This window comes from Taurulus bubalis (assembly GCF_910589615.1).
Source record: "Taurulus bubalis genome assembly, chromosome: 4".
NCBI classification, from domain to species: Eukaryota; Metazoa; Chordata; class Actinopteri; order Perciformes; family Cottidae; genus Taurulus; species Taurulus bubalis.
In genome coordinates, this window is record NC_136592.1 from 11,355,537 (window position 1) to 11,382,538 (window position 27,002).

The 27,002-nt window shown below is 39.8% G+C and overlaps 4 protein-coding genes across 5 annotated transcripts in view; 2 read left to right on the top strand and 2 right to left on the bottom strand.

Annotated features, from left to right (window-relative positions):
- Positions 1–8,583: 8,583 nt before the first annotated feature.
- On the bottom strand, positions 8,584–13,496 carry nsun3 (NOP2/Sun RNA methyltransferase 3; the record flags this gene model as incomplete). Its single annotated transcript, XM_079217512.1, has 6 exons — positions 8,584–9,343; positions 10,221–10,339; positions 10,913–11,067; positions 11,381–11,874; positions 11,969–12,072; positions 13,383–13,496. 6 exons carry the CDS (start codon positions 13,494–13,496, stop codon positions 9,007–9,009), a joined length of 1,323 nt encoding a protein of 440 aa, XP_079073638.1. The 3' UTR covers positions 8,584–9,006.
- Positions 13,497–14,770: 1,274 nt separating this feature from the next.
- On the bottom strand, positions 14,771–17,993 carry LOC306735040 (ATP synthase F(0) complex subunit C3, mitochondrial-like). Of its 2 annotated transcripts, none has more exons than XM_079216469.1 (5): positions 17,927–17,993; positions 17,586–17,676; positions 16,482–16,553; positions 15,518–15,717; positions 14,771–15,170 (listed from the first exon to the last, which is right to left on the bottom strand). In XM_079216469.1, exons 2-5 carry the CDS (start codon positions 17,622–17,624, stop codon positions 15,056–15,058), a joined length of 426 nt encoding a protein of 141 aa, XP_079072595.1. In that variant the 5' UTR covers positions 17,625–17,676; positions 17,927–17,993; the 3' UTR covers positions 14,771–15,055. The 2 variants fall into 2 exon arrangements, with proteins under 2 accessions (XP_079072595.1, XP_079072596.1); XM_079216470.1 differs by having other exon boundaries at positions 17,962–17,965.
- A 2,880-nt stretch (positions 17,994–20,873) lies between these two features.
- On the top strand, positions 20,874–23,048 carry rrad (Ras-related associated with diabetes; the record flags this gene model as incomplete). The annotated part of the gene is made up of 4 exons (XM_079216559.1): positions 20,874–21,264; positions 21,966–22,039; positions 22,160–22,364; positions 22,771–23,048. The coding sequence occupies exons 1-4, from the start codon at positions 20,892–20,894 to the stop codon at positions 23,046–23,048; spliced, it is 930 nt and encodes a 309-aa protein (XP_079072685.1). The 5' UTR covers positions 20,874–20,891.
- Positions 23,049–24,578: 1,530 nt separating this feature from the next.
- Positions 24,579–27,002, top strand: part of cdh16 (cadherin 16, KSP-cadherin) — a gene marked incomplete at both ends in the record, with an annotated part of 28,452 nt that continues 26,028 nt past the window's right edge. Inside the window, 3 exons of the mRNA XM_079216658.1 lie at positions 24,579–24,614; positions 24,742–24,840; positions 26,652–26,786. Of these exons, the coding sequence (XP_079072784.1) occupies positions 24,579–24,614; positions 24,742–24,840; positions 26,652–26,786 (270 nt within the window). The remainder of the gene's footprint in view (positions 24,615–24,741; positions 24,841–26,651; positions 26,787–27,002) is intronic.

The following is a 27,002-nucleotide window of genomic DNA, read 5'->3' on the forward strand; positions in this document are numbered from 1 at the left end:
AGAAATATACAGGCTGATATTTCTGATACCTTCTTTCACGCACATTTGATTTTACCTTATTACACACACACACACACACACACACACACACACACACACACACACACACACACACACACACACACACACACACACAGTATTGATTATGATTAAGGGTGTCCAGGCCGTGTGGTGAGGGTTAGGGAAATGATGTCTCGGTAGGCCTCCTGCAAAAGGCAGAGCAAGAGTTAAGACACTAATAGGCAAAGAAAAGCTATACAGCATCACTGTCTACCTGTGCGCTAGCACTGGCAAGATCAAAGGCTGCCTCTGAGAGAGAGCGAGAGAGAGAGAGAGCGAGAGAGAGAGCGAGAGAGAGAGAGAGAGAGAGGAGGGAGTTAGAGACAGACAGCCAGATAGACACAGAGGAAGGAAGAGGAAAAAGTCATCCAGCGACAAGGAGACTGAGAGAATAGCAAGTTGTGAAGCCACAGAGGAGACAGGCAGGCAGGAAAAGAAAGAATCAACAGGGAGGATAAATAGGAGACGTTTCCCTTCTGCCACCTGCCTTATTGCTGACTTCAGATTATGCGCTGCTTTGGCCTCGGCGTCACCTCCTGTATGCCTTGTGAAACTCTTGGAACAAGGCATGCATTCAACCTGTCTGGTCAGCACACTGACTACTGAGTCATTTTAATTGGAAATAAGCCTACAGTGGGAAGCAGCATTCACTTTGCACCAATGACTACAGCATGGCTCTATCAGTGGCGATGTCAGTCAGGTGGTCAGTCGGTTCGCTTTGGCCCAGACTGAAATAGCTCAACGACCATTAGATGAATTGTTATTCATGTCCCTCGACAGGATGAACTCTAGAAACAAATGTGATCCTATGGCATTTAATCTGGTGCCACCAAGAGGTCAACATTTCAATCTGAAAAAGTTAAGACATTCCCCTCAGCCTACCAGCAAAAGTTAGCATGCTAACACGCTAAACTAATAAGGTGAACGTGGTACAATCTCACTTTGACTCAGTGTGCAGTTTTCTAATATGTCAGATAAAACTTTTTGGAAAGTCTGAAGCAATGTATATTGTTTTGTAGGAAAACAAATACCAAACTGTATCACTGTGACAGATCAACCTTGCCAAAGTAGCACAATCAGTTTATTACTGAGGCACAAGTATTCAGTGTTGTTTTATCTGTGCCTGATTTCAAAAGCAAACTGACCAATCTTTTATCAAAATAGAACGAAATGATGTGAACAATTTTTTGCAGAGAGATGGCATCCTGTAACGCCTAACAGATGCACATATTACACTACGACCTGCTGAATAGTAATAATAAATGTATTATTTAAGTGCTTAAGTGCTTATATAAAATGTGATGAATAGCATTTTAAAGGTAGACTCTGGGGAGCTCCATTATTTCTGAATTACCTCGTTACTTCTGTAATACTGCTCTGAGAGCATGTTACTAATTTGAGGAACTATTGTTCATTTGATTGAATAACGTTCCCAACTAATATTTTTTTCATGAAGTTTGAAACTGAAAGCATTGGTGTGAAATCTATCAGTTTTAATCAGCCCCCTCATACCTCTCCCTCTCTGACTTCCTTTCCCCTTTTTTTCTATCCCCTTTGGCTGAAGAATCTATTATTCATGCTTCTCCTTCACTCTGGGGGTGTCCACTTCAACAAGGTTTGAAGTTGGGAAGTTTAACAGAAGTGAAGTGAAAATTGAGATGAGGCAACTCAATCTGGGTGCAACTCTACTGGATGAACATTTTATTCTTGGAGATCACGCACCGCAGGGATCCATGCAGAGGTCAAATAAGTGTTAACGTGGGGCTTCAGCGTGCATGTTCCTTTAAGGCCGGATCAAATGCAACTGAACTGCAGCTATGGAGCTCATTCTCGTGAGAAGCACTGGATTGAGAGATATTTTCTCAAATGATGTTGAACCGATAATGAAGCAGGAGTTCAGGCTCCGTGAGTGGTTGATGTGATTATCATATATTAGGAAGCCTAATCTTGTATTGGTTGGAACAATATTTAAACAAATTCTAGCACTTTCATTTAAATAGTCAGTTGAAAATAAAATATTTTAAGCCTCATGGCCTGGTTGCCTTTGATTAAAATCAGATTAAAGTCTCTTGTGTTATTGTATCATGTATTATTATTATTTAATACATATAATATTAATAATATTAAATAATATACATGTGTAGTATATTATATATATATACTTTATTATATAATGTAATTTTGTAAAGAACAGTAGAGGTCAGTAACTCAAATATCTCAACAAGATTAGATTGGCTGGTCATGATATATATTTTATGAGGTGGAGAACCATACTGTAACTCTTCTATACATGCCTTTAAATCATGCTTACTTCTCATTGTTTCCTTGTGTAATACTGAATGGTCTTGAACCTTTTCTGTCCCAGCCAATTAAATGGCGAAAATTGTGAATGGTTTGCATTCAACTAAATACTGAATATCTCCTAAACCCCAAGGTCTATTTGAATAATTTAAAAAGCTATAATATACATAAAACCCTTGTGAATATAGATGATGAGTTAATATATAGTGGGATATTAGTTTATGATAGTACACAGAAAAGGAAAAAATATATATATATTTAAAAAAATGGGAAAAAAAGGAAATATCGTAACTATATTAATGAATTCAATATATAACATGATATAATATATAACATAGCTCTATATATTAGGAGTATATGTGCAAAGTTTGGGTTTGATTGAGTGAAGTTAAGAATTTTTAATAATTATTTTAGTTCAGGATTTCCGAGCGATCGGGTCTAACTCGGCTAACGCTGAAAGTTGAAAACATGAAGACTAAAGTGCTGCTGAACAACCCCCCAAGCATCTAAATGTTTGTGCAATGATCCTGACTTCATGAAGTAGCGCTTTGTAACGAGGTGGAGCCCTGAGCCTGTGTGGAGTGTGGACTAATGCCAGCTAACGCTAGCCTCACTAACGCACCACTGAAGGCTTCACAGCTAAAGCGATATCTAGAAACCAAACATCCAACACTCGTGGGAAAGCCGGTTGGATTTTTCAAGAGAAAGGAAAATGTACTTCAGATGCAGAACATGTCTGTCTGTCACTGAAGGGCAACTCCAAATGTGCTGTGAACGCCAGTTGTCAACTTCTGGTTCTGCAAACATGAAGACTGCTGAAGCATATAACTCACATCATAAGGCTATATTTTAATTTGCACTTTATTTAAATGTTATTTACAGTTTATTTAATTTGAAAATTATTATTTTGAATTGTGTGCACACTTCTCTGCACACTAATAGTTACCCAATTACTGTGCACACACAGATATTCTCCTAAGAAAATAAAAACCTCACTTTTACTGTATTAAACATTTAAGGTTTATTAACATTGTGGATTAACCAAGAGCACTGTATTAGTTCAATAATACAATTAATCCTAAAAAAAACTACTTTCTTAATAATTGTGCAGTGTATTTATTTTATTACCACATATTATTTATTAAATTTCAATTTTGTTCTCAGTTTTTTTGAGTCTCCCTTGTTTTTGTTGAAAAATCGAATAATTACTTATTTTTGTGTTAATACACCTGATTTGAGCCTTTAAATTAGTTCTTGTATTAGCTTGATTTGTTCCTTGACTTGTTGTCTGTGCAGGTTTACATACACATGATCAATAAATGTCTTTGTGATGATCACATTGTATCATGCCATTTATTTGACAAGGTTTTTGCTTGTTAAACTGTAGGTAGGTTTGATTTAGTTATTAAGTACAAGTCAAACCAAGAGTGAGATCAATTAGTTAATAAACCAATACAGTGTTAATATTTGAATGGGCCCCGGGGCACTTTGTACTTGAAATGTTGGGCCCTGAGGTCAAAAAAGTTAAGAACCCCTGCTCTAAGGATTCCCCAACTGTATGGTAATCCGGTATAGCTTCATGCTATCAATATGAAATGGCATATTTTCACAACTCTGGGTGCTTTCCCAAGTCACTCCTGAGTCCCTTCGAGTCATACTTATGGTTTATGTTCATATTTATCGTGGAATCGTGTCATACACATGAACAATTGACTTATATTGACTTGTAAGGCCAGGATGTGCCTTTTTTTGGCTGTATGACACCAGAGGCCCTATTTGGACTGGTTGGGCTTGGGAGATCGACGAAGAGGTTCGAAGAAGGGCTCGACGAAGGGCTTAGCCCCCATTTGTGGGGGCTCTGGGGTTAAGAAGTTGCATTTGCAGTGGTCACAAGTGGAGAATATTGTGAACCACTGTAGGAATAGTTACTAGTTAAACAATCAGAAGTATAAACTCACGTTCTAAATTGCCTTAATCCCTGCAGTTATACTGATCTACTGATCAAATTCTCTTTTCATTTGCGGAAAAGTGATGATTTACATAAAACAAGGGGAAAAAAAACACCTGGTAGTTTTCTCTCAAATTCCATTTCGCTGCAAGTCTGTCCAAAGCTTTTATATAGTTTTTATATCTCACGATCAATTCTGTCTTTCCCTCAAAGGATGAATGGATGTCCGGTCGAGGGTAATCTGTCCTGCCTTCAGTCTGTTGAGCCTGTGCTTTGTCTTCTCGTGCAGCTGTTATGGATGTCTCCCTCCTCGCAGCTGCAGAGGCTCACAGAGGAACAACACACACATCTGTTCTCGGTGTCTTTCATCAGCGGCCACACTGCTGTTAGTCCTGTGGTGCTCGTGGTGCTTGAGGACTTTTTCTTTTGCTCATGAGTCCCTTTTAAATTAAAACGAGTTAGCAGGAAAAGACATTTTAACAAAAATATAACAAACAAATTTTAACCACTTTATGTGGCTTTGAACACTATTATTTATTATCCAACTGCAATACAACCACAATGGTGCTATCCAAGTGTTATTGTGCTGTTGCTCAAACAAAGACACAAACAAACCAAACCATCACATTTACTCCTCTTTGGAGTTTATTTTGCATTTGTAGTCAGTGTATGCCAGACAGATAAAAGGATGGAACTGTTTATCTTAGAGTTGTTTCGGTTACCCTCTCACTTTTCCTCAAATTAATTTTCCTCTGCCAGGACATTTTCTTTCAGTCTGTCCTCACATAAATACATAAAAAAAAAACATTATCTGTTATGTATTGCATTTGGATTACACATTAATGTACAGTTAGGTTTTACGGTGTTTCTCTGAAGTGTCACAGGTGTTGGTTCACATTGGCTGCTATAGTTCATCATAATAATATCAAGCCAGAAGTGGCTAGATGACAACCTGAGAAGCTTTTCTTTTCTCCTAGTCCATAATGTAGTGCCGTAAGGTTACGACGAGCCCGAGTGCACACTATCATCATCACACTTATTCCAGTAACGTAAAATAAGCAGCATATACTTTTGTTATAGATTGTAAATTACTTGTTTACCCCAAAAACGTAAAACATTGATGGAGATGGATTTGCCTTTTGAGGTCATGGTGTAGCAAATTAATTGGCTCCATTAGGAATTTGATACAGTTCTTCTTTGAACACAGGGATGAGATGGCAATGTAAATTGCTTACATTGGCCCACTTTCTGCCCAACTTGTTGGAGGGCCCTCTATTTCAATGGCCCCCCTCATCCCACGGGCCCCTGTGCAGCCACACTGCCGGCACTTTCTATATGTACATACCTGTCATGCGTTTCTCTCTCTTGTAGAGTTCCAAGACAGCCAACCTCAGGTTTTCTTGGCGGGCTTGTTCATCTCTTTAGTGTGTGCTTGTCTTTGTGTTCTGTAATACCCTTATTCTGGTAAAAAGCTGCAGCCTAATTAACAAAACTCCTGTGGTTTTGTTTGCACGCGGACAAACACTTTGACTTGACCTCTGTAACTATTCATTCAATGCAGACTTTATTTACCCCCCAGAGATTAGTAGTAGTGTGACAATCAATCAAGAGCAGCAATCCTGGTCTCTCACTTCCACTAATGGAATATTGACAAATGATGACGTTTGATATGAGTGATGGATGCCCCAAAAGGTACTAAATCTATAGACCCACTTGTTAACTGTCTGGCACATTGAGTGTCAAACACTTCAAGTCAAACATTCGTCACGAGGAGGGAAATGTCACCTTGACGGGGTGATTATTGTGGGTTGAATCCCAAAAACAATCCATTTCCTAAATCAGTGATGTTCTATCAAGTTTCCTGTATATGAATAGATCACAATGTGTATAATATTGTGCCCAAAAAGTCACTACCTAGTTCGCTAACTTTGTCTGTCTGTGGCTTGGTGCTAAGTGCAGCGGGTTTGAGAGCTTTTTTTGTGTTGTTATTGCTGAAAACCAAACCGGGTTCATAAGAGCAGTGAGATTGAGCCGTACAGTGCATTTACAGGCTGAGTGGAGCTTTAAAGCCTCCATATACTGCTAAATGACTTTCAGTATGTGGCTGACATATATAGATGCCTAAATTAGTGATGTGTCCTTTCGTGTCGAGGTTCGATGCGTGTGTCGAGTAATCCAGGTAGATTTTGGTGAAGCGCGTATCGAGGCTTGTGTCGATGGCGTATGTGGTGACGTTCGAAGCCTCGCGAGCCGGCCGTACCACGTGACTGATTCAGAAAATGGTTTGTGGGTTTGCCGTGCGATTTGAAATATAAGGGGCAGCGAAACTCAATGGATTTCCCCCTTCCTCTCTGTACCAGCTTCATGTGTGCCTGTGAAAGGGTATTTTATAAAGCAGGCGAAATAGTCTCAAAAAGCCCAGCACTGTGGAAAAGTTCTTATTTTTACTTAAAAAAATTGGACACATGAACATGGACTAGCGTAGCCGAGGCTCGAAACACCGGATATTCTAACCACTGACCCACAGTCACATCACAACACTCTCCCAATTTGTTTCGAGTTTTGATTTTGACCCCGCCATTATATCATAAAGATAGACATAATATTAATAAGTTAATAATTGATGTATTGGCATCACAAACATAATGTGTGTTAATAACATAACACACACCAAAGCCATGGTGTCGTTATGATCACTTTGCCTGTTTTACATGTATTGTCCACTTGGTGGCGCAGTAGAGCAAATTAAGCCCCATGAAGCTTCGGCCCATGAGCGAACCGATTGGATGGAAAGCTTCAATGCTTCAGGAAGCTTCATCTCGCCATCACTAGCCTAAATACCTGTTCTCCTAATGTGTTGTCATCACGGTGTACACCACTAAAATAGTAATGTCACATGCAACATTAACAGACAGAGCTAAGCGTTAGAAAATGGCATTTTGGTTCAGCAAAGCTAAAGCCAGATTAGCCTGCTAAGCTATCCTGTCCTCTGGCATTCAGGGAACTATATCTCTTTCTCTATACACTGTTCTACAAATCCAACCTCATCCTACTCCCTTTATTGTCAATGATGAGGGTTATAATGATTACATCTGGCGGTGCCACAAATTAATTCCTGCCTCTCTGGCAAAAAGCTGTTCTCCACCTGATTATGCAAAGCAGGCCTACATTCTCCCTCTTTGAAGTGGAGGAGAAGCTGCTTAGAGATTCTCCCCTTGAGGAAACACTGCAATATGGGGGAACATCGACAAACCGGAGTTCACACAAAGGTCAGCAACATGGTTAACCTCAATGAAGGCCCACTTCATCTTCACATCTTGCTACTTTAAAGCTGTGTTGAAGTCCTGGTGGCATAATGATGCACTCGTATCAGAGACCGAAGCTACTTTTCAAAGAAACGCAGAAGAGGAGCGAAAGTAGGATAACCAATCGAAATAGCCATATAAATGCACCCAAAACATTGTTGTGTCTGTGGCCATGCGGCGTAGTCGGTTGAAACAGGTGCAAGACACCTTTCCTATTTTGGCGATCACTCCTGAGACAGTGTCTCAGAGACTTGCTAGCCTTAAATATCTGGGAGGAGGAAATAAGTGCTTTCACCTCGCACAACTGCCTTTGCAACAGCGTGCTTTTGTCAGTCTGTTATGTTCAAAAGGGTAAAAACAGCTGTTTTCAAAAGATTTCTGCTTCTGGTCTGTGCAATCGCAACCTGATGAAAAGCTACGGCACTGATGAAATGGTAGCCTGACACGAGAACAGTCCACCCAGGTAATGAGCCACGGTAAGGGATGGAATCACACAGATGGGAGGTATGATGACAGATGGGAGATTGCTGCTCGTGAGACCTGAAGCATGTCTTAATTCAAAGTAGGACAATGCAGGAGGTAATAGCAGAGATGAAGGAAGAGAAACTGTGTTAATTACATCATTACTGCTCTTCCTGGTTATTAAACTAATCTTCCCGACAGGAATCTTTTAGCCTCCTGTCGAGTATGATTTATGTAATGTCCATGTGTTGACATTTGCAATAGTGCTATGACTCTTTGATGTTTAAAAACAAACATAAGCCACTAAACATTAGTCATAAGTGTTCAGAGAGAAACTTTTTTGATGACACAATTCAAGATGCAATAAAAATGAAATGAATGCAACCTGATTGGCTTGGAAGAAGGAGATTCTCAATGTGAGTTTCTGCGGTGCTTTTAATGTCATCTCTCGTTCTCTAACTAGAAAATAATATTCACACCGTAAGTACTCACTCTTAATAGAATGCACTGTGAATTCATCTTTTATATTACAATCTCACATTTGGTTTACCGTATGATCAATGTTATACAACGTGGACACAGTTATTAATGTGAAGCACTTAAACAACATGGTTGGTCGATTTTTATCTAATTGGACATCTGCAGTGTCAGTAGTTTCCATCAACAATCAATAATAATAATAAATCAAAAGAGGGTGGACTGCAAAAGCTAAAAGAACACCATTCATCCTGCAATTACTGATTGTTTTGGCCATTTGGGGGCAGCAGAAAAAGCTGTGAACACAAGATCTCTATATCAAATTAGTTTGTTTGTCAGTTTGTGTGACTGAGTGACAAGCCAGGTACTTTAAACATACACAGTTCACACAAAGGAAATGTGTGTGTTTAGCCATTTGATTCCACATATTTTTTCTTCACAGGAGGATGCACACTATTTCTTTCTTCTAATCCGAGACAAAAACATGGGTCCCCAGGTCTTGCCCGGCTGAGGAACCACTAAAATGCCAAGTCTGTGGTGATAAGAGGACGAGGGGCCGTTCTGTGGCTGCAGGGACGGCTTGCGAGGCGTCTGTCCATGACCAAGGTGTGCAGTCCTAAATGTAAAGTATGTTGATAACGGAATGGCAATCTCCTCCCACAGGTCTTCAGGTTCGGCCTCAGGACACTCCTTCAGAACCGTCTCAACCACGGCACAGTTCTCAAAGCTGGACAGAGTGCAGGTTGAATAGACCACAACGCCCCCTGGACGCACGGCTGACAGCGCAGACCTGTAGCAGGAGACAAATACTGCACTTAATGACAAGGGGACTTCAGAAGAGAACTCCACCTACTTTACACATCAAAGTCTTCTGGGGACTTGTGTGGGAGCTGTGCCAAGGCTGATACATTATCTCGAGTGACGTCACTTGAGCCAGCGTTGGTTGGGTGTGAAGACTACAAGTTTGAAAACGTACACAATCTGGTGATGTGAAGTTAGAAAGAAGGGAAGTCATCAGACCTCTGAAGCCTGCTCCTGATCTCTGGTTGAGGCTAGCGGCTCGAGGCTACATTCATCGCCAATGGTTTTACACATTCAAATCTCTGACGACACTTTAGAGTTGCATTGTGGTTAATGCAGGCGTCAGGTTTTGAAAAGGAAGTACAAGTAAGAAGAGCGCGCGGAACAAAGAAAAGAAGATATTTCCAGTTCTGTACTCTTCTGAGAATCAAAATTAGCATTTTAAATAAAATCGACAAAGCTGGCTAAAAATAGGTTGTGTACAAATTGTAACCATCAATATACTGTATATTTTAAATAATTTTACTATGTTTTGACTAATATATTTGCAATTTGACCATGCTTGGACATTCGTATATGTGAAAGTACTGAATTGACACATAACCTTGCCATCCAACCTAATGCAATTGCACTCTCACAGCACTGTTTGTAATTCAAGTAATTTTCTATTTAGTGTTTACATTGCTCTGTGTGCAGGGAAATGATTCACAGCTACTCATCTGAACCAAAAACAATGTTATGTTTCAGTCCACCCTCTGACATCAATGGGTTATATCACATATTCTGAGTAATATGTGTAGGAAGATAAAGGGTACCACAAGGGTAACACAGAGCAGACACTTTTCTATGTTGGGGATTGGACTTACCGAAGCAGTTGAGCCTGGAGCGCAGGCAGTCTGGCTCTTTCCTTCAGTCTCTGTTCCCCCTGCTGGCTGCCACAGTACAACCAGCTCCTGTCATTAGAACATGGAGCATCGACTAAGACCTGCATCACAGAGAGAAAGATAATGGGAGCAATTCAGAGTCGGAGAGCTCAAGAGCGTAATGGCAGCGAGAGACAGGAAGGATCCAAGAAGAAGAGCGAAATAGTCAATGAACAGCTGACAAAAAGACAAATGCTGGAAGAGGTCTGTAAAGTAATCAAAGTACAAGATATATTTTTACCAAACTTTACAACTCAGCTGAAAATCTTCCAAAAATATTTGTCCTCTTTGTCACAAAACAGCTTGAATGTGCGCAGTCGGTTTGTACTAACTACTCTAATGCCTTTCAGTCTTTGTTCACACTGTGTCTTACTGAGCTTTTCATTCTGCACTTCCTTTTTTTTTTATTTAAGTCCATTATTGGTAACTTTGAGCCCTTTGAAACCTCCCAGCCTCCTCACGGTTCCTATTTTAAATAGATGATTTCCTCTCTCCTGGCGGGCGTATTAGCTTCTGTTCAAAGGCTCGCTGTTCTCATTCATTTCCAGACCACGGCCTTGACAAAACTCCATTTGTTGAACACTGAAGCAAAATTCTGCCACATGCTGACATAAACATGACTCAACGGCCCCCACCTTGTCATACGTTCCTGCCTCACTTTTCCCAAAAGATCGTCCATCCTGTGCGGACACAACCACTCTGCTGCTGAGCGGCTGAGACAAGAAAGACTCCAGTGTTTTGGCCAGCCAGTCCCGTCTGTGAGGGTCTGGTTCATTACAGCAGAGAAGTGCTGGAACACAAGCATGGCAGCATTTATAGACATCCCTTTACCAACACAGTCATTTATGATTCCATTGAAATATTAAGGATAGTCATTAATATGTGTATGAGGTCATAAATAAAATATAAATACAAAATATAAATATACAACATTGGACATAACACAAACTTTTAACTTCATGTATTTGACTCAGAAGTGTATACATTAGAGTAACCTTATTTTAACTTTAACTGCACTAAATCCACTTTCTTATACCTCTTTGCATGATGAAAATAAAAATAAAATCAAAGTTTGCAAAGTCCTTTAAAAGTGCTCGTTTTACCTGGGGTGGCACATTGCATTATAGCTACAGCTTTGCCCCCGGGGGCAGAGCAAAGATCCAAAACCTTTTCCCCATCTCTGACTTTCAAAGCCAGCACTGGAAGCAGGGAAGCGGCATTCAGGAGGTAGTACTGCTTCAGCTGGCCCGGCCTGTGAGCCTGAGAGGGGAACCGCACTGGACGCGGATGGATGTAACACTGTAGTGTAGGACGGGACAAGCTGAGCGACGGCTCTGATTGAAGGTCTTGACCGAGCGCATGAGAGGTGCCGTCCGGTTGGAGATGGGAATCAGTAGGAGGGCACTTGGAGATGTAGTCGGGAGGCGACAGAGAGTCTTTTCCTGCTTGGTATTTTGAATGTGACAGTGTTGAAGGACCGTTACAAAGCAACGTGGAAAAGCCCTGTGATTGGAGGACCTGTGTGACGCCTGTCACAGCACTGAAGCGGTTGAGCATGACCCCATACTGCCAAGAGTGAGGGTCCAGGAGCACTGCTCTGCAGGAGAAAAGAAACCCTGATCAAGGATAAGTACAAACCCTGTCCGTGTGCATGCTGCAATAACTTTCAGAAAATACATAAATAGATAGACCTCGCAGATGCCCACAGGTCTCCAAGCTCCTGACTGTACTGCTGGTCAAAGCAGTACAGTACTGCCTGACATGAAGATCGTACTTTTCTGCGCCTTTTTGTTACCTGTTACAAACAGACAGTAGTGAAAATGTTATCTGGAGATGAATCCGAGAAAGGCACGGAATTAGGCAGCATCCTTAAAGTGAACTCTGACAGCACTTGGGCCAGTTTAAATGGGACATGCGGTCAAAGTTATAATTGTGTAAAAATCGCTAGGACCTAAATATCAAGAGGACACATTAAATGACCAAATAACATGTTGTATATATCTCCTGTTGGAATAATCAATTAATATCTTCATATTCTAATTTCCCGTTTTACTAATCGTACTGCTACAAAACCACTGGAGGAGAAAAAAATGTGCATTCAAGTTTAATGTGGACTGTGCCTTCATGTTCCTGAACACAGGCTGAGAAAAGCTGCTGTCTTTTGTCTTGTACACTGGCTACCTCTGGTGGATATACAGTGTAAACTCTGTCCTGTTAGTAATGACAACAGATATATTTGGTTTAAAGTGTAAATGACTAAATGTACACGAGGACTCCATAATCCACACGAGATTAGCTGACATTTGCATCTGGTCCAAAAGAAAGTCAGTTAGGTCGTAGTTTTCATTTAATACAGCATAATAACACCAACGTTACCTCATTTAGTGGGACAATAATTACGCTGCTTTCCTCACTGTACCTTGATAAACACATGTGGCCACACTTTCCATAACTACTGGGGTTATTCAAGCACAACATAACTCAACTTTAGCTTGAAGAGTGGGGCATTAGTAAACTAGCAAAAAAGCTTTTTATCAACAGTCTTGTTACAAAAACAAGCGATACGTATCATGAATAATGCTGGTTACTGTGAGCGCACAAATCCATTGTTTGTCAGATTTCATGTTATGAAATTTAATGATTTGATATATTATAAAATAATGCAGACAATGTACAGAGCTAAAGCAAAGTCACTGCCAGACTGTGTACAAAGTTTGTTTTCAACATGTTTGTAAGTTTACTGTACAAGTGCGAATTAAATGCATATATATATATATATATATATATATATATATATATATATATATATATATATATATATATATACATACGTATACATATTATTTATATTGAATTAATTATTTGATTTAATTGATAAGAATTTAGGATAGGAATATATAAGCATTATGCTTCTACCTATACCTTTTCAGTCTTTATTTTTTTGTATATTAGTTTGTGGCTTTAGCTGTACTTATTTGTATATAATGATTGACTGAATAAAACACATACTACTACAACAGGAGCTGTGACGGGACGCAGCTGACGAAAACTGTCAAAGCCAAACAAAGACACACTGAGTCTTCACACCTCCCCTCGTGTGTTTACCTGGTCGTGAGCTCCTCTTCGCTGTAAAACCTCCTCGGGACCCGAGTGACAGTGAACCGCCCACGACCCCCACGGAGGGGCTAAACTCCTCCACGCGCTGGACGACTGACACATTGAGATCACATATTTAGACATGCTTTTTTCACTGCCTAATTGACATGTCCGAACATATTTCCCTGACTGTTGTTGCTTTCCTAATACATCCATGCATACAACTCGGACACGCATGCGTACGCCTCTCAAAACAGTCCTCCCTCAACACTGAACGTCTTTCTGTAGTTCCACCTGTCAAACTGCAGCCTTTTCCGTTTAGGTAGGTCGTGCTGGTTGGTGTATAATAATAATAATAATAATAATAATCTTATTAGTCTCACAGTGGGGAAATGTATAATCTGCATTTTAACACATCCTTAGTAATTAAGAAGCAGCGAGCACCCATTCTTTGTAAATGCATCTTTAAATCACTGTTTTCAAGAGGTGCTTACTGGAAAGGAAAAAGAACAAAAAGCAATGTTGTTAATTTGGGACCTTGGTACTCCTAAAACGTTATTCAATAACTTCTAAATATGTGTTTGGTCCCACAGATACTCAAAAATGTTCATACAAGGAGGCCATTTGTGTCTGACCTTTCATTCTTCCAGTTTGAGTTTCTGCTTCACCATTATAGTCATGCACAGCTTTGCCTGAATTGCATTGTTTTTCCGATAAGCATGACATTTTGTCAGCAGCCTCTGAAGTTCTGCTAGGCCAGATGGAGCTGTTCATAAGAGGAAGCAGACATACGTTTGCTCCCGCGTCTCATATGCTGTTCAGAAATGTTGCAGGAGGCTGCAATAAAGACTCGTACTGTAAACACTGACGTTGTTCTGGCTGAGCCACATTTAGGAAGATCAAGCCAGAGGACCTGGGACACTCCCCCATTTGTTTGCACACTTACAGGATGAGACAGTCTCAGCATTTGCTGGAAGAGGAACGAAAACTGCGTGAGAGACTTGGAAGGTCTTCAATGAGCTCATGCAGATGCAATGATATCGTACGTGGGCTGTCCAAGTCACTGTTGGAGCAGTTTTTGGTGCTTGTGTACATACAGATGAGCGACATTGTGGATATGAATGAAGCTAGAAAACTGCTCTTCATTCAGCTATTCAGAGCTCTGGAGAACATCCCCCCACAAGGACAGTCCTAGAGAACGTGGGGTGGGTCAACCATCAGGCCAATGTCTGGAGCAGAGCGCAAACGTAACACCTCAAATCTACATAACTGACGTATACCGCAATCATGGCTGTCAATATTCTTTTTAAATTTGACAGCTGCCACCTGCCTGCAAATTGTAATCAAAATAAAAAAATAACCCCACTACCATTTACAAAAGTACAAAAACACACATGATGAATTAAACATTTTACTTCTGTTATTTGTTGCATGTTTAACAAAACCATTTGATTAAATGTACAATATAATGGCAAAACTATCAGTTTAAATTGTTTGGGTCTGCCAGAGTTTGTTTTGTTTTTTTACATCAGTGGGTTCACAATCTTTATTTTTAAGAAACACCAACAAGCACAGATGGGCAAACACGATAAGCTGACATTATCGTACCATTCAAGGGCATCTCAAACAGCTAATTCTTATTAACATTGTGATGTATCCTTTGCAGCAAATGCCAAACTGGTTTACATGGCAAACAGAATAAGGAAAGCAACCATCAGACAGAAAAGACCCATAGCTTCGGAGAGAGCGAAGCCCAAGATGGCGTAGGAGAACAGCTGCTGCTTCAGAGAGGGGTTCCTGTTGAGAGAGAGGGAGGCAGCTGAGACTTTTTTTTTTTTTTTAAATTAAAAAAAGGCCCAAATTGTTAAAAATACATCAGCCACGACATTTCAGTGAGCAGACAACCCCAGTGTCGTCCAAGGCTCCCCATGAAGGACCCAATACGTGTTACTAAATAATTACGATCCTCGACAATATTGAATAGATTTTAACGCTCTAAAATTTTAATTAAATAAATGTTTTCACAATGTAAACATTTGGAATCAAGTATACCTCGCATAGTTTCATAAATATTACTAGAAACAAACAACCATCTAATGTCAGTCGGTAAAAATGTCCTAAAATAACAGACGTGTTTAATTTACCTGGCATATCCGATAATAAGGCTACCGAACACCGTTCCAATTCCAGCTCCAGATCCAGCCACTCCCACTGTGGCAGCTCCTGCTCCAATGAACTTTGCAGCAGTGTCGATGTCACGGATCACAGCACTAGTCTGGAAACCCCGCACTGCCACCTGTTGCTGGGAGGCTGCAATGCTCTGCGGTGCCAAGAGTGAAGCAGACTGAAACACACAAAAATAAGTGACTAGAGCAGCACCTAACTTTTTTTTCTGCAATATGTGAAAGCTCACTGATATTTTCTAGGCTTCTCTTTGAAGAAAAGAACTCCAGGGGTTTGCAAGTGTTAATGTTTAACGTCAGTCACTTTTGTTACCGCATTAGCTCCTGAAGTTTGCAGGTTGCATCCGCTTCATTTATCTAGAATAGTAAACATGCTCAGCCAAACTTTGAATTTGTCTCTACTATGTTCTTGATGTAAGTTCTTCAAAAACTCACGTGAACCTAACTGCAGCTTTAAAAAAGGACATGTTGCATACTGATGCAGAATTGGCATTGCATTGGTTACAATGGTAGCAACCTATATGCAGCTAGTGTTAGCCACAACGGATATAAAGTTGACTTTTGATGCAAATGTCGTTATTGCTTTTGCTAATAAAAAAAAAAAAAATCAATGTTATTCTTCAATAGGAAATTGGACATGCTACATTAAGCTTCTGATACCATCACCTCACCAGTCCATTGTCGTACTTGTTAAAATGTCTGCGTAACTTTTACATTAAAATTGTTTACAATATGCAGCCTTGCGTCTTGAGTGCTGTAATAGCTATGTGTAAGAAAAATAAAAGATAAATCAAGTGTGTGAGAAACAAGGTAATGGGAATAGCAAAGGAGACTGATGCAGTTGTGAAAGCTTCAGAGTAACCTTCCTCTGTGAACACTTTAAGTCAATACATCAGGTATAATTCCAGCACCAATAGCTGCCTACCTCGGCTTTCCTGGCATCGGAGACTACTGCTGCCGAGAGTGGTCTGTACAGTACCCGAGATCCAGCACGGATCTGTATGAAGAAAAGACAGACATTTAGCGGACAGTCATGCACTGATAAGATGCTCTACCAGATTGTTATGTTGACATCTGTCTGTATAACTTCAAACCAGTTGAGAATACATCTACTCAGCTCATGACAGCATTAAAAGCACGTGGATGCATCGGACAGTACATTCTGTAGTAAATATGGTCAGAGGTGTTCATTTACTCAGTTAAAGTCAGCAATACCACATTATAGAAAGACTCCATTACAAGTAAAAGTCCTGCATTCAAATGTTCACTGAAGTAAAAGTACTTATAATGTAAAGTGGCTACTGTAAGTGTTACACATTATATTATTGGATCATTATAATTGACATATTTATGCACAAGCAGTACTTGAATGTTTTTGGTAAAGGTTACTTAGTTTAATCTGCTACAATGGATCACATTTTGGAAAGTGATACTGTTTTGTATGCAACTACTATCTTAATTTGAAAAGTAACAACAGCTCTTAAATTAAATAATTAAAAAGTAGACCGTTTCGCTCTAAAATATAGTGAAGTAGGAGTAAAAAGTAGCATACAACTGGAATACTCAAGCTAAGTACAGTATCTTACTTGTTGCTTAAGTACAGTAATGCAACTAGATAAATAGCATTACCACCACTGATTGTGGTAAACGTATAACTCCAACAGTGACCCATTATAGCCCATGTTAAACTATAACTGCTTTTTAAGGAACAAAATGACATCCTTGGATTCATATTATCTCCAAAAGTAGCCACACTACCCCGTGAGGCTGAGCTCAGCTTGGTCGTGTTCAAAACAAGGACGTCCTTGCCGGTGTGAACACTGACTGTGAGCTGACTTTAGCATAGGGTCAAACACGGCCTCGCAGCTCCAAGCTAGCGCTAGCAAGCAGAGTTTAGACGGCTGGTAGTTTGCCCTGAATGCCACATGACTGACAGTGGCTTTTGCACACAGCCACGATTATTAAACACACGGGCAGAATAAAAAAAAATAGCCCGTTTACCTCCATTCATTCAAGCGGACTCACTCACCAGAGAGGGCGTGGAGACGAATTTAGCGCAGGCATACATGACGAGGGACGTAGTGGTCAGGTCAACGAAGGAGCTGGCGTGGAGTAGTCTTCTGTCGACAGAAAGAGACACATTAAGGACACTCACGTCTGTAACTAGTGTGCTGAGTTAGAACGTACAAGGTGTACAAAGTTACGTGGGACACACACACACTAGTAAGGTCAAGATTAGCTGCAAACTGAACAATGTCGCCAAAACACAAGGCTGGCTTTAAAATCAGAAGAGCTGCGCAGTGCTGCGGTTGTAAGAGCTGCAGAAATATAGAGCTGAACGGGAGCGTCGCGTTTAAACGTTTAACTCACACACAGCTGGTGACACAGAGGAGGTTAGCTCTCACCGGCTTGAAGTAGAGGTCGAAGACACGAGAAATAAGCGCATGCGCAGTGTCACGTTAAAGGGTCGTCTTCCGGTTTCCTGATCTTATACCGTTGACGTAAGGACATACACACAATCAAGTAAACCAGGACTGTCCACAGCACAAAGACTTCGTGTGCTGCCTGCAAATAGATGTTTTATTCACGCGCAGATTAACACAACAAGATTGTTATTTGCTACCCCGTAGAGACTATTTGAATACATTATTATAATGTATATCATACAGTGTGGTATATCCCTCAAATAATGTAATTAATCCAGTATACCACAACGAGAAAGTACAGCTTCCCAAATCACGCAAATGTTGAGTCAATACGTTTGGCAACGTCCCCTCAAATAATGTGTGTCAGCTTTACGGAGGTAATTTACTCTATGCTGTTCTATTTGTCATGTAGAAAGGGTCAGTAAGTAGTTGGTAATATGTTAAAACTACCAAATGTAAATGTGTATCTTAGTGTAGTATGTTATATTAGAGGCTGATATATGGCAGATAATGAGACATTTCAGTATAGGATAAAGCAATGATCAAGGTTGAAGGTTATTTAGAAACAGTGTCAGCGAGACACCGTTTCCATCAGATAACAATGTTGATTTTTCAACTGTAAAAACACTACCAAATATTGATATCAGTATCATCCCGAAAATACGGTCGTGCTATAATGCATATGCATTGTGTTTATCATGGCCATTAGGTGGTGACATAATTAAGCTTTTAAGAATAATTTACAGCAGCAAAGGCATGTATTTACTCCAGCTGAATGAGAATACCAGTAGTCACATCCAAGTTATGTCAAGCAATATATAGATGTGCTGGATATGTTTATTTTACAAATGAAACACTAAAGATGATAAAGGCCACACAGATGTTGCACGGGAACGGTTCAGATTGAAGGAAGACCATTAGCAGTGATCAGTCGACTGCAACCACACTGAATAATCCCTTCAAACATGTATTTAATGTCTTCTCATAATTCCTTCCTTTAAAACACGTAGCTGTAATCAAGAGATGTTAGACCAAAATCCTGGAGGTGTGTATTCACAATCCTCACACACACTGTATATTTACAAAAGTGTTTTGTACACGCTGTCACTTGGAATCTGTCCACATAATCCTTAAATCTGCTGTTTTATGTGGATACAAATTGAAATCAATATCTGGACCCTGAGGAAGAATAGTATATGTAAACTACCCAAATACAGAATTATCAGAGATTGTCAAAACATTTAATTTTAATTAAATTGAATGACGTTCAAGACATTCAAAAATGCTTCATCAATTTGCACACAATCCAGATTTACATATGGGTTGGATTTTGGGGGAAAAACAAGTCAAATCTAAGACATATTCTGACACAAATATTAACAGTCAGGAATAGATTAAAAAAAAGAAATGCAATAGCATTAATACCTATATAAAAAATACTTATTTGTTTGTTATTGTTTTTTCTTATCTATTTACACTTCTCAGAGGGAAGCAGAAAATGCATGTTCTACATGAGTTTAAAAGGTTACTAGTGTAAGACTTCACACCACAAGAGGGCAGCAACACACTATGCACAGTCTTTGATGCGTGGAAAATAAATTAATTGTGGTCAAGAAAATATAATAAAAGAGGTACAAAACTAAAAGGAAACATATCTTGACAGCATAACGAGATTTGCCTCAATGAATGTGTTACAGCATTGATGTTTTAAACTGAAAGCATGTTTGAGTTATTCACGAAAGGCATGGATCAGCAAAACCAAACGTTGCTGTTACAGATCAGGCCTATCAGCTCTGAAGAATTGCAACATACACATGCACAGAATGGATTTGTGGCTGCAGCCTTCATTTTCTTTCATATTTCAGATGCAAGGTGGATGAAAAGATAGGCATGAATGATAAATACATGCCACCGTGTTGTAGAATGTGTATTATGTGCTCATTGAAGATGATTTCATGTGTTTGCTTGTATGCACACAAATGAATTCAAGTGTGCTGTTAGCCCGGGGCTACCACATCAATGCCAAACATTTCGCATGTTACACGTGCACTCCCCCACATTACATTAAATCCCCATGATACGCTATATTTGTAGCATTGACCTCCACCTTGCAGCGACCACGAGGCTCTGAAACAGATGATATACTGAGCAAGACAAGCAAAATCATTTACATAAAAGCCTCATTGCGCTTTACACATTAACATCTTGTGGATATCCTTCGACCGTCTCTAAATTTATCTCCCAAATGAACATTAAATATTCATATCACGCCTGCTTTAAGTGGGCTTTTCCTCTTCAAGGAATCATCTCTGGCCGCCCCATCAGAGGTAAACTCTCTATTTGGCGATGCGGAAGGGAGATTCCTCAGCTCTTCCAGTCATACACCCCCTCCTTTGTATGATGGTGCTGTTACGCACCACTATAATACACGGAGACGTGATTTTCTGGGGCGAATCCCTGCCTACGTCACTCCCAGACCTATATAAATATCCCGAGCAGCGCCTCTGATCAGACTCAAACAAGACCTGTTTTTCGGCTACAACTCTTCAAACCAAGGATTATTGGATTTCCCTCGCTGGATTTAATTACCAGTAAGTATCTTTAATACCTATGATACATTTGAACTTTTGTTTGTGTTATGTGTTTTATGTTGAGTACAGTTGATTTATGTGTTCAAGTCGAAATTTCAGAAATACACGATTTCATATTTTCTTAATTATAGGCTACACAGCCAAATATATGTTTTAATTTTACAACATGACTTAAACGTGTGCTATTATCCTTCACTATTTCTCTATATTGATTTTATTTGACTGTTTTGTTTCTCCTTTAGACCTTAAATGTGATTAAACATAAGAGCACAGCTTTACGCATGTCACACTTATCCACAGATCCTCCGTAAAAGCACAATGACTTTGAACAAGGGAGACAAATTGCGGAACATGGACAGGAGAAGAGGAAGCATGCCGTTCCCCATGAATCTACCGAACCTACACCGGAGAAGCATGCCCGTGGACGACCGGGACCTGCGCGCCACGATTCCACAGACTGGGCAGACCGACGAGCTGTCCAACCTCCTGCGCTGCACGTCCTACTCCCCCAACGAGCAGCACCGCGGCAGCTGCGCGTCGGACTCCTCCGACTCCGTCATCTCCACCGGCAGCGAAGCGGATTCCCCGGTGTACAAGGTGGTTCTCCTCGGGGAGCACGGCGTCGGCAAGTCGAGCCTGGCGCGCGTCTTTGGAGGCGTTGAGGATGCTGGTCACGACTGGGATGAAGCAGGTAAATGGTGATATCATGAACCTATTGCAACCCCACCACCACCAGGACGTGGTGTGGTGTCCTGGTGGTGGCGGGGTGGCTATTGTCTTTGGAGATACATGATTTAGGACTGTCAAAGGTTCATTTAGTCAACATATTACTGAACAAAACATATTACAATGTTTGGAGATGTAATATTTAATGAATTAATGTTCTGAGATATTAAGAATCAAAACTTTGGAGGCCACTTTCTACTTTTGGAATAATTTGACCCATAATCTTAAAAGAAGCAACACCACTCAAGTATGAAGATGTGGAATTTTCTTTGAAATAATATAAAATCCTTATGAACTTGTGAAATTGTGTATGAGAACAGTCATGAAGTTTAGTTGATGGATTAGAAAAAAATACAACTTTTTGCATGCAAAAGTCAGTACAGCGTTGAGTATTGCTATTTCCATCTAGCAAGGCACCAGCCCTGCCCTCAGTAGTACAGCTGTCAGAATCACATCCAATAGCATAATGTGAAGGAAAAATATCAAAGGCTGGTGATGGCTTGATCACAGGCTGTGATCAACTTTCCGTTTCAATGTGAAGACTACAAAAGAAAAATAGTGCTCACATCAGTGTGAATTAAAGTAGCAACAAACATTTATTTTTATATAAGATGTGTTTTCCCCTCTCTGTCAGTGTGTATAATATTTAATTGTTTTCTTCCTCAGGAAACACTTATGATAGATCTATCGTGGTGGATGAAGAAGAGTCCTCCATTGTGTTGTATGACATCTGGGAACAGGTGAGTTATATATTATTTATGCAACATTTGGTCCATTTGTTATGAATTATGGATATTACTTTAGGAAAAGATGGGATTCGCTATGTTTGATGCTAAACCTGGGATGTTTCTCTCCTGAAGGATAACAGCCAGTGGCTGCAGGATCAGTGCATGCGGATGGGAGACGCCTACATCATCGTGTATTCAGTGACAGACAAATCAAGCTTTGAGAAGGCGTCAGAGCTGCGTATTCAGCTCCGCCGGGCCAGGCAGTCAGAGAACATTCCCATAATCCTTGTGGGCAACAAGAGTGACCTGGTGCGGTCCAGAGAGGTGTCTGTAGATGGTAAGTCACAATGATTAACTAACCTTTGAACCTAAAATGTGCCACAGATGTGTGATGTGTTAAGATAATATAACTTTTGAGCTCAGGAGAAGTGGTTTAGGACATTTAGTTGCATAAATAGAAATCTAATAGTTATCATTTGAAACTAAAAAGCTATTTGTGATACAATCTGACAGTACTGGTTGAGCTTGACTGGCTGGTACTGAGGTACAGCAGGCCACATGTTTCCCTTGACTGCTCAGCTTCAGGCTAAGCCTACTTTCAAATACCCATGAAACTAAAGCCAAAGTTTGGAAACTGTTATTACTCTAGGGTCTCATTTTCACCTCTAAGCCGTACTCTAGTTGAGCTCCTACCCTAATGTGCATCTACTCAAAGTTGTTTCTTCATATGTTCTTTATCGCAGAGGGAAGCGCCTGTGCAGTGGTATTTGACTGCAAGTTCATCGAGACGTCTGCGTCGCTGCACCACAATGTGCATGACCTATTCGAGGGCATCGTCAGACAGATCCGCTTGAGGAAAGACAGCAAGGAGGAGAACGCACGCCGCATGGCCAACTGCAGGCGCAGAGAGAGCATCGGCAAGAAGGCCAAGCGGTTTCTGGGCCGCATGGTTGCACGCAAGAACAAGAAGATGGCTTTTAGGCAGAAGTCAAAGTCCTGCCATGACCTAACGGTTCTCTGAGGAGCAGACGGGACAGACGAACATTTTTTCTTTGCCCTCTGAAGACCAGACACTGTGTGTGTTTTAACACTAACCCTAAAGGACTAATAGAGATGTACAGAAATATATTTTTACTTTTTAGACACCAACCAAATGCAAAGAGCGGACTTAATTAATACAAATGACACTATTCAAGTCATATCATGATAATGGTAATAACCTGCATGATGCTTTGCAAATGTTTATTTTATTTTGTTATTATTTTTGTCTGCCTTAAACATGTTGGTGTGTATGTATAAAACATCCACAAAGGTTTGTGTTTTGTCAAGAGTGGCACAGATTGCCTCGCTGTTGGGTTATTGTTGTGCTCCTTTATTGGAGGAGATTGATGTAAATACTAAAACATGAATAATGCTGAATGCAATGTACATCTCATTATCCCAAAAGACATGGTAAAGAATCATAATACTTGGCCATTTGGAGTCATATTTACTTGAAACGTGGTACGCAGGTTCGTGCCTCGGCCAAGTTTTTGCGGACTAGTCAAATATATGAGAAAATTGTTTTTGTATGTTGTTCCATAACATTGAATTCAGGATGTGAATGTATGAGTAAAGCAATACGTTATATACGTCTTGTGAACCGTGACATTGTTTGGAAATACTTTGTTTACGTTGATTTCCTTTTTCAATAAAATCAAAAGATAAAATCTTCTTTGTCCATTATTCCTTAATCAAAGTGTTCAGCAGACTGCAACAAAAAAGAGGGAGATGTTGTTCAGGTGATTTACATCCTCATGAATATTTATTTGATCGTATCAGTGGAATGGAACCTCACTGGCCATTGGTTTCACAGGAAGGAAACAAGGTAGTTAAGCATCTTTAGCTGAAGATGTTAACCATTAATCCACTGAAGGAGTACAAGTGCACACTTTTTCCACCCAATTTAAACTCTCCACACCTCTCAGAGGGAACACACATATCATTTGTACAAGGTAAGACACCGAACCCTTTGTCTAAAATGGGAAGAGAATTGAATATGTTTTGCTACTTACTGTTTTGTTTTTGCCACCGTAATCATTTCCATCACCTTCGGTTGTTGAGCTACAGTATATCCAACGTTTGTTGTAATACTTTAGAAGCTTGAATTTGAGGTAATGGAGTAAATAGGGCATTACTGTCACTTGTACACTGTGACGTAGCTTGTGGTTTGCTATTGCTAAAAAAGCAACACATCTTAAATCATATTTGTCAGATATTAGGGCTAGTGATATTACATAATATTTTAAGGCAACTGGATTAAAAAAAAAAAGTTTTACTTCCAAATGAAACGTGGCTCTATTGGTTTTCTGTGCTATGTAACAGTGGCTGCTGCAAATGGCTTTGTATGTGGTTATACATTTAAATGTAGGCCCCTGTAAAAACGTCAAAATCTGTGTGCATGAAAGATAACCATGGTGGTGAATCAGTAACAACACAGACATTGTGTTGATTGTTGGGCTGAGGCCATGTGGTTTGAAACTCTGTGAATGTGCCACATTTACAGGGACCCATGGCTGACAGAGGAGCTACGACAATGCTCATCCTAGTAAGATGTTGTTTTATTTTAAATCACTCTTCACTGGAATACTTCATTCATTTACGAAAACTAATGCTAAACTAAACTAATTGCATGAGCAATGACACTAAGACACACTCGATATCTTGTTTCACAGTTGGTGGTACTTTACACATTTGCACCATGCTCTGGGGCAAATGTTAAAATCGGTGTCCCTGAAAACTACGATGGTATTTTCCCATGGTATCTGTCCAAGGTAAGGCCTTTTATTTTACTTGATGACAATGAAAAGTTATCTTTCAATATTTAATTAGATTTAATGCCAAAGTCCACTGTCCTCAACATTGCATGACTATATTTTCTGAAAATTAAAATAGGGTGATGAGAACATCTTCTGCCAGCCGTTTGAGTTTGATCATCTTTTAGTGCTGAGGAAAGTGGTGAAAAGACCACAGATGTGGGCAGAAGATGAAGGTTTAGTAAGTTGAAATTGTGTCAGCCTCTTTTGTCCAAGCTGCACTTCTGGTTGAAGACGTATGAGCACGCTGCCGTCATCACTAGACTATAATTGGAGTATTCACAGTGCTGTTCAGGCATCAGCCTCTGCATTCAGTCCAGATGCGTGGCAAGCCGGCTCTTTTGTTCATACATGCCACTCAGACATCCTCTGGATTGTGCAACACCATAAATATCGAATGATATATATCTTGATTGGTTGTTTTGTGACGTCGCCACATCTTGCTCGGAACATAATTCATAATTTATGTCTTTGCGTCGGACTGGGAGTCATTAACACGCTTCAAATAGCATGTTAAATGGCCAGGATTGAGGAGTTGGATAACCGTTTTGTGTTGGAAAGGACATCATAATTGCTCCTGATTAGTTCAAAGTAAAAGCTCTTCGTGATGGTGTGCTCATCAGAGAGGGCTAGATGTGTGTGTTTAACTCATTGAATGAACGATTTAGCAAACCTTGACAACAGCGTTAATCATCTTGGAGGCTACTGTGAATGACCAGACCCAAAACCCGCTTTAAATGTAAACATTTCTATCCTGACATATTTTTGCTTTAAAAGGACCATTAGGAATTAAAAACATCTGAACCTTGTGCCTATACTTATCGAGGCTGAGCCATCTTCAAAGTATTACACAGTTGTGCGATTGTTGTAACAATAATTTGGTCATCAGACCAATTTAGTGGCAGGATGCTGGCAAAAGGAAAATGTAAAGGATAAAGTGGGCATTATTCTATATGTGTTGTATTCTCAACAAATCCCTTAAAAAGACAACAAACTAAAATGTGTTTGTCCATCTCTTACACTGACACTCATTACCAAGCCCATTTAATCCCACTGTAGACCTAAAGCTCTAATGCCTATTTAAACTTTAGTTTTATTAATAAAGAGCTCATTAATTCCCCAAAACATCTTTACACTGTAGTTTTTAGCAAACATTATTCAAACAGCAGTGTATTTGTCGTGGACTATTTTCAGCAGCGAATTAATACACATTTAGTGTTCTATAGAGTATTTAAAGCAACAGGATGGTGTATGTGGAACTGACTCAAAATAAACTACCATGTTCATAGTAATTAGGGAACATGTCACCAAACGCAATGGTGTGGCTCATTAATGTGTTTTAAATCATTTTAGAGAGCAATAGTGGTCTGTGGACCAGATGAATAAGTTAGCTGGATCAATTGAATTTGGTTTTGGTCTTTTAATGGATTTATTGGCAGTAAGAAATATATAAATTATCACCAGACTTATTCTTTAACATGTGTGGGACAAGTGGAGATCAGCTGGAGCTATAGTATGTGAGCTGTATTATTGTGTCTCAATATTTAAAATAGGCATCCTTAAAGCAAAATTGTGAAACAGTCTTAGTTTGTGAGCAAATTGTCATCAATGTGTTTCTCACCTTTTAATTATGCTTTATGAGCTGCAATCAGGACGTCCTGTTTAAATACGTTGCTTCCCTGCTCCTCTTTATTGTCCTTGTATATGGCTTGCATTTTTAACAGGAGCACTAACTGATGTTTTTCTTCATTTTTTTCTGTTGTGTACAGCTCCATAGCCTGCCAGGTAATTACAGCGACCTGGTGGTAACAGGGGACGATGAGGGGATATTCGGAGTTGACGCTCAGTTTCTATACGCTCTAAAACCATTGGACAGAGAGAAACAGCCGTCTTACTCCCTGCAGGTAGCATATCATCATTGTGCCATTTTCTATACATAGATAATGAACAATTGTTACAAATTCCTTAATTCAAGATGCATCAAATTCACATAACAAATACATTTAGTTTGTTTCACATTCTGGTTCATCATATGAGGTTAAAAGGCTTAAGTTCAATCATGTATGAACAATGAATTACTCCTAGATCATTAGATTCTCACCAGAGTGTTATTCAAAGAT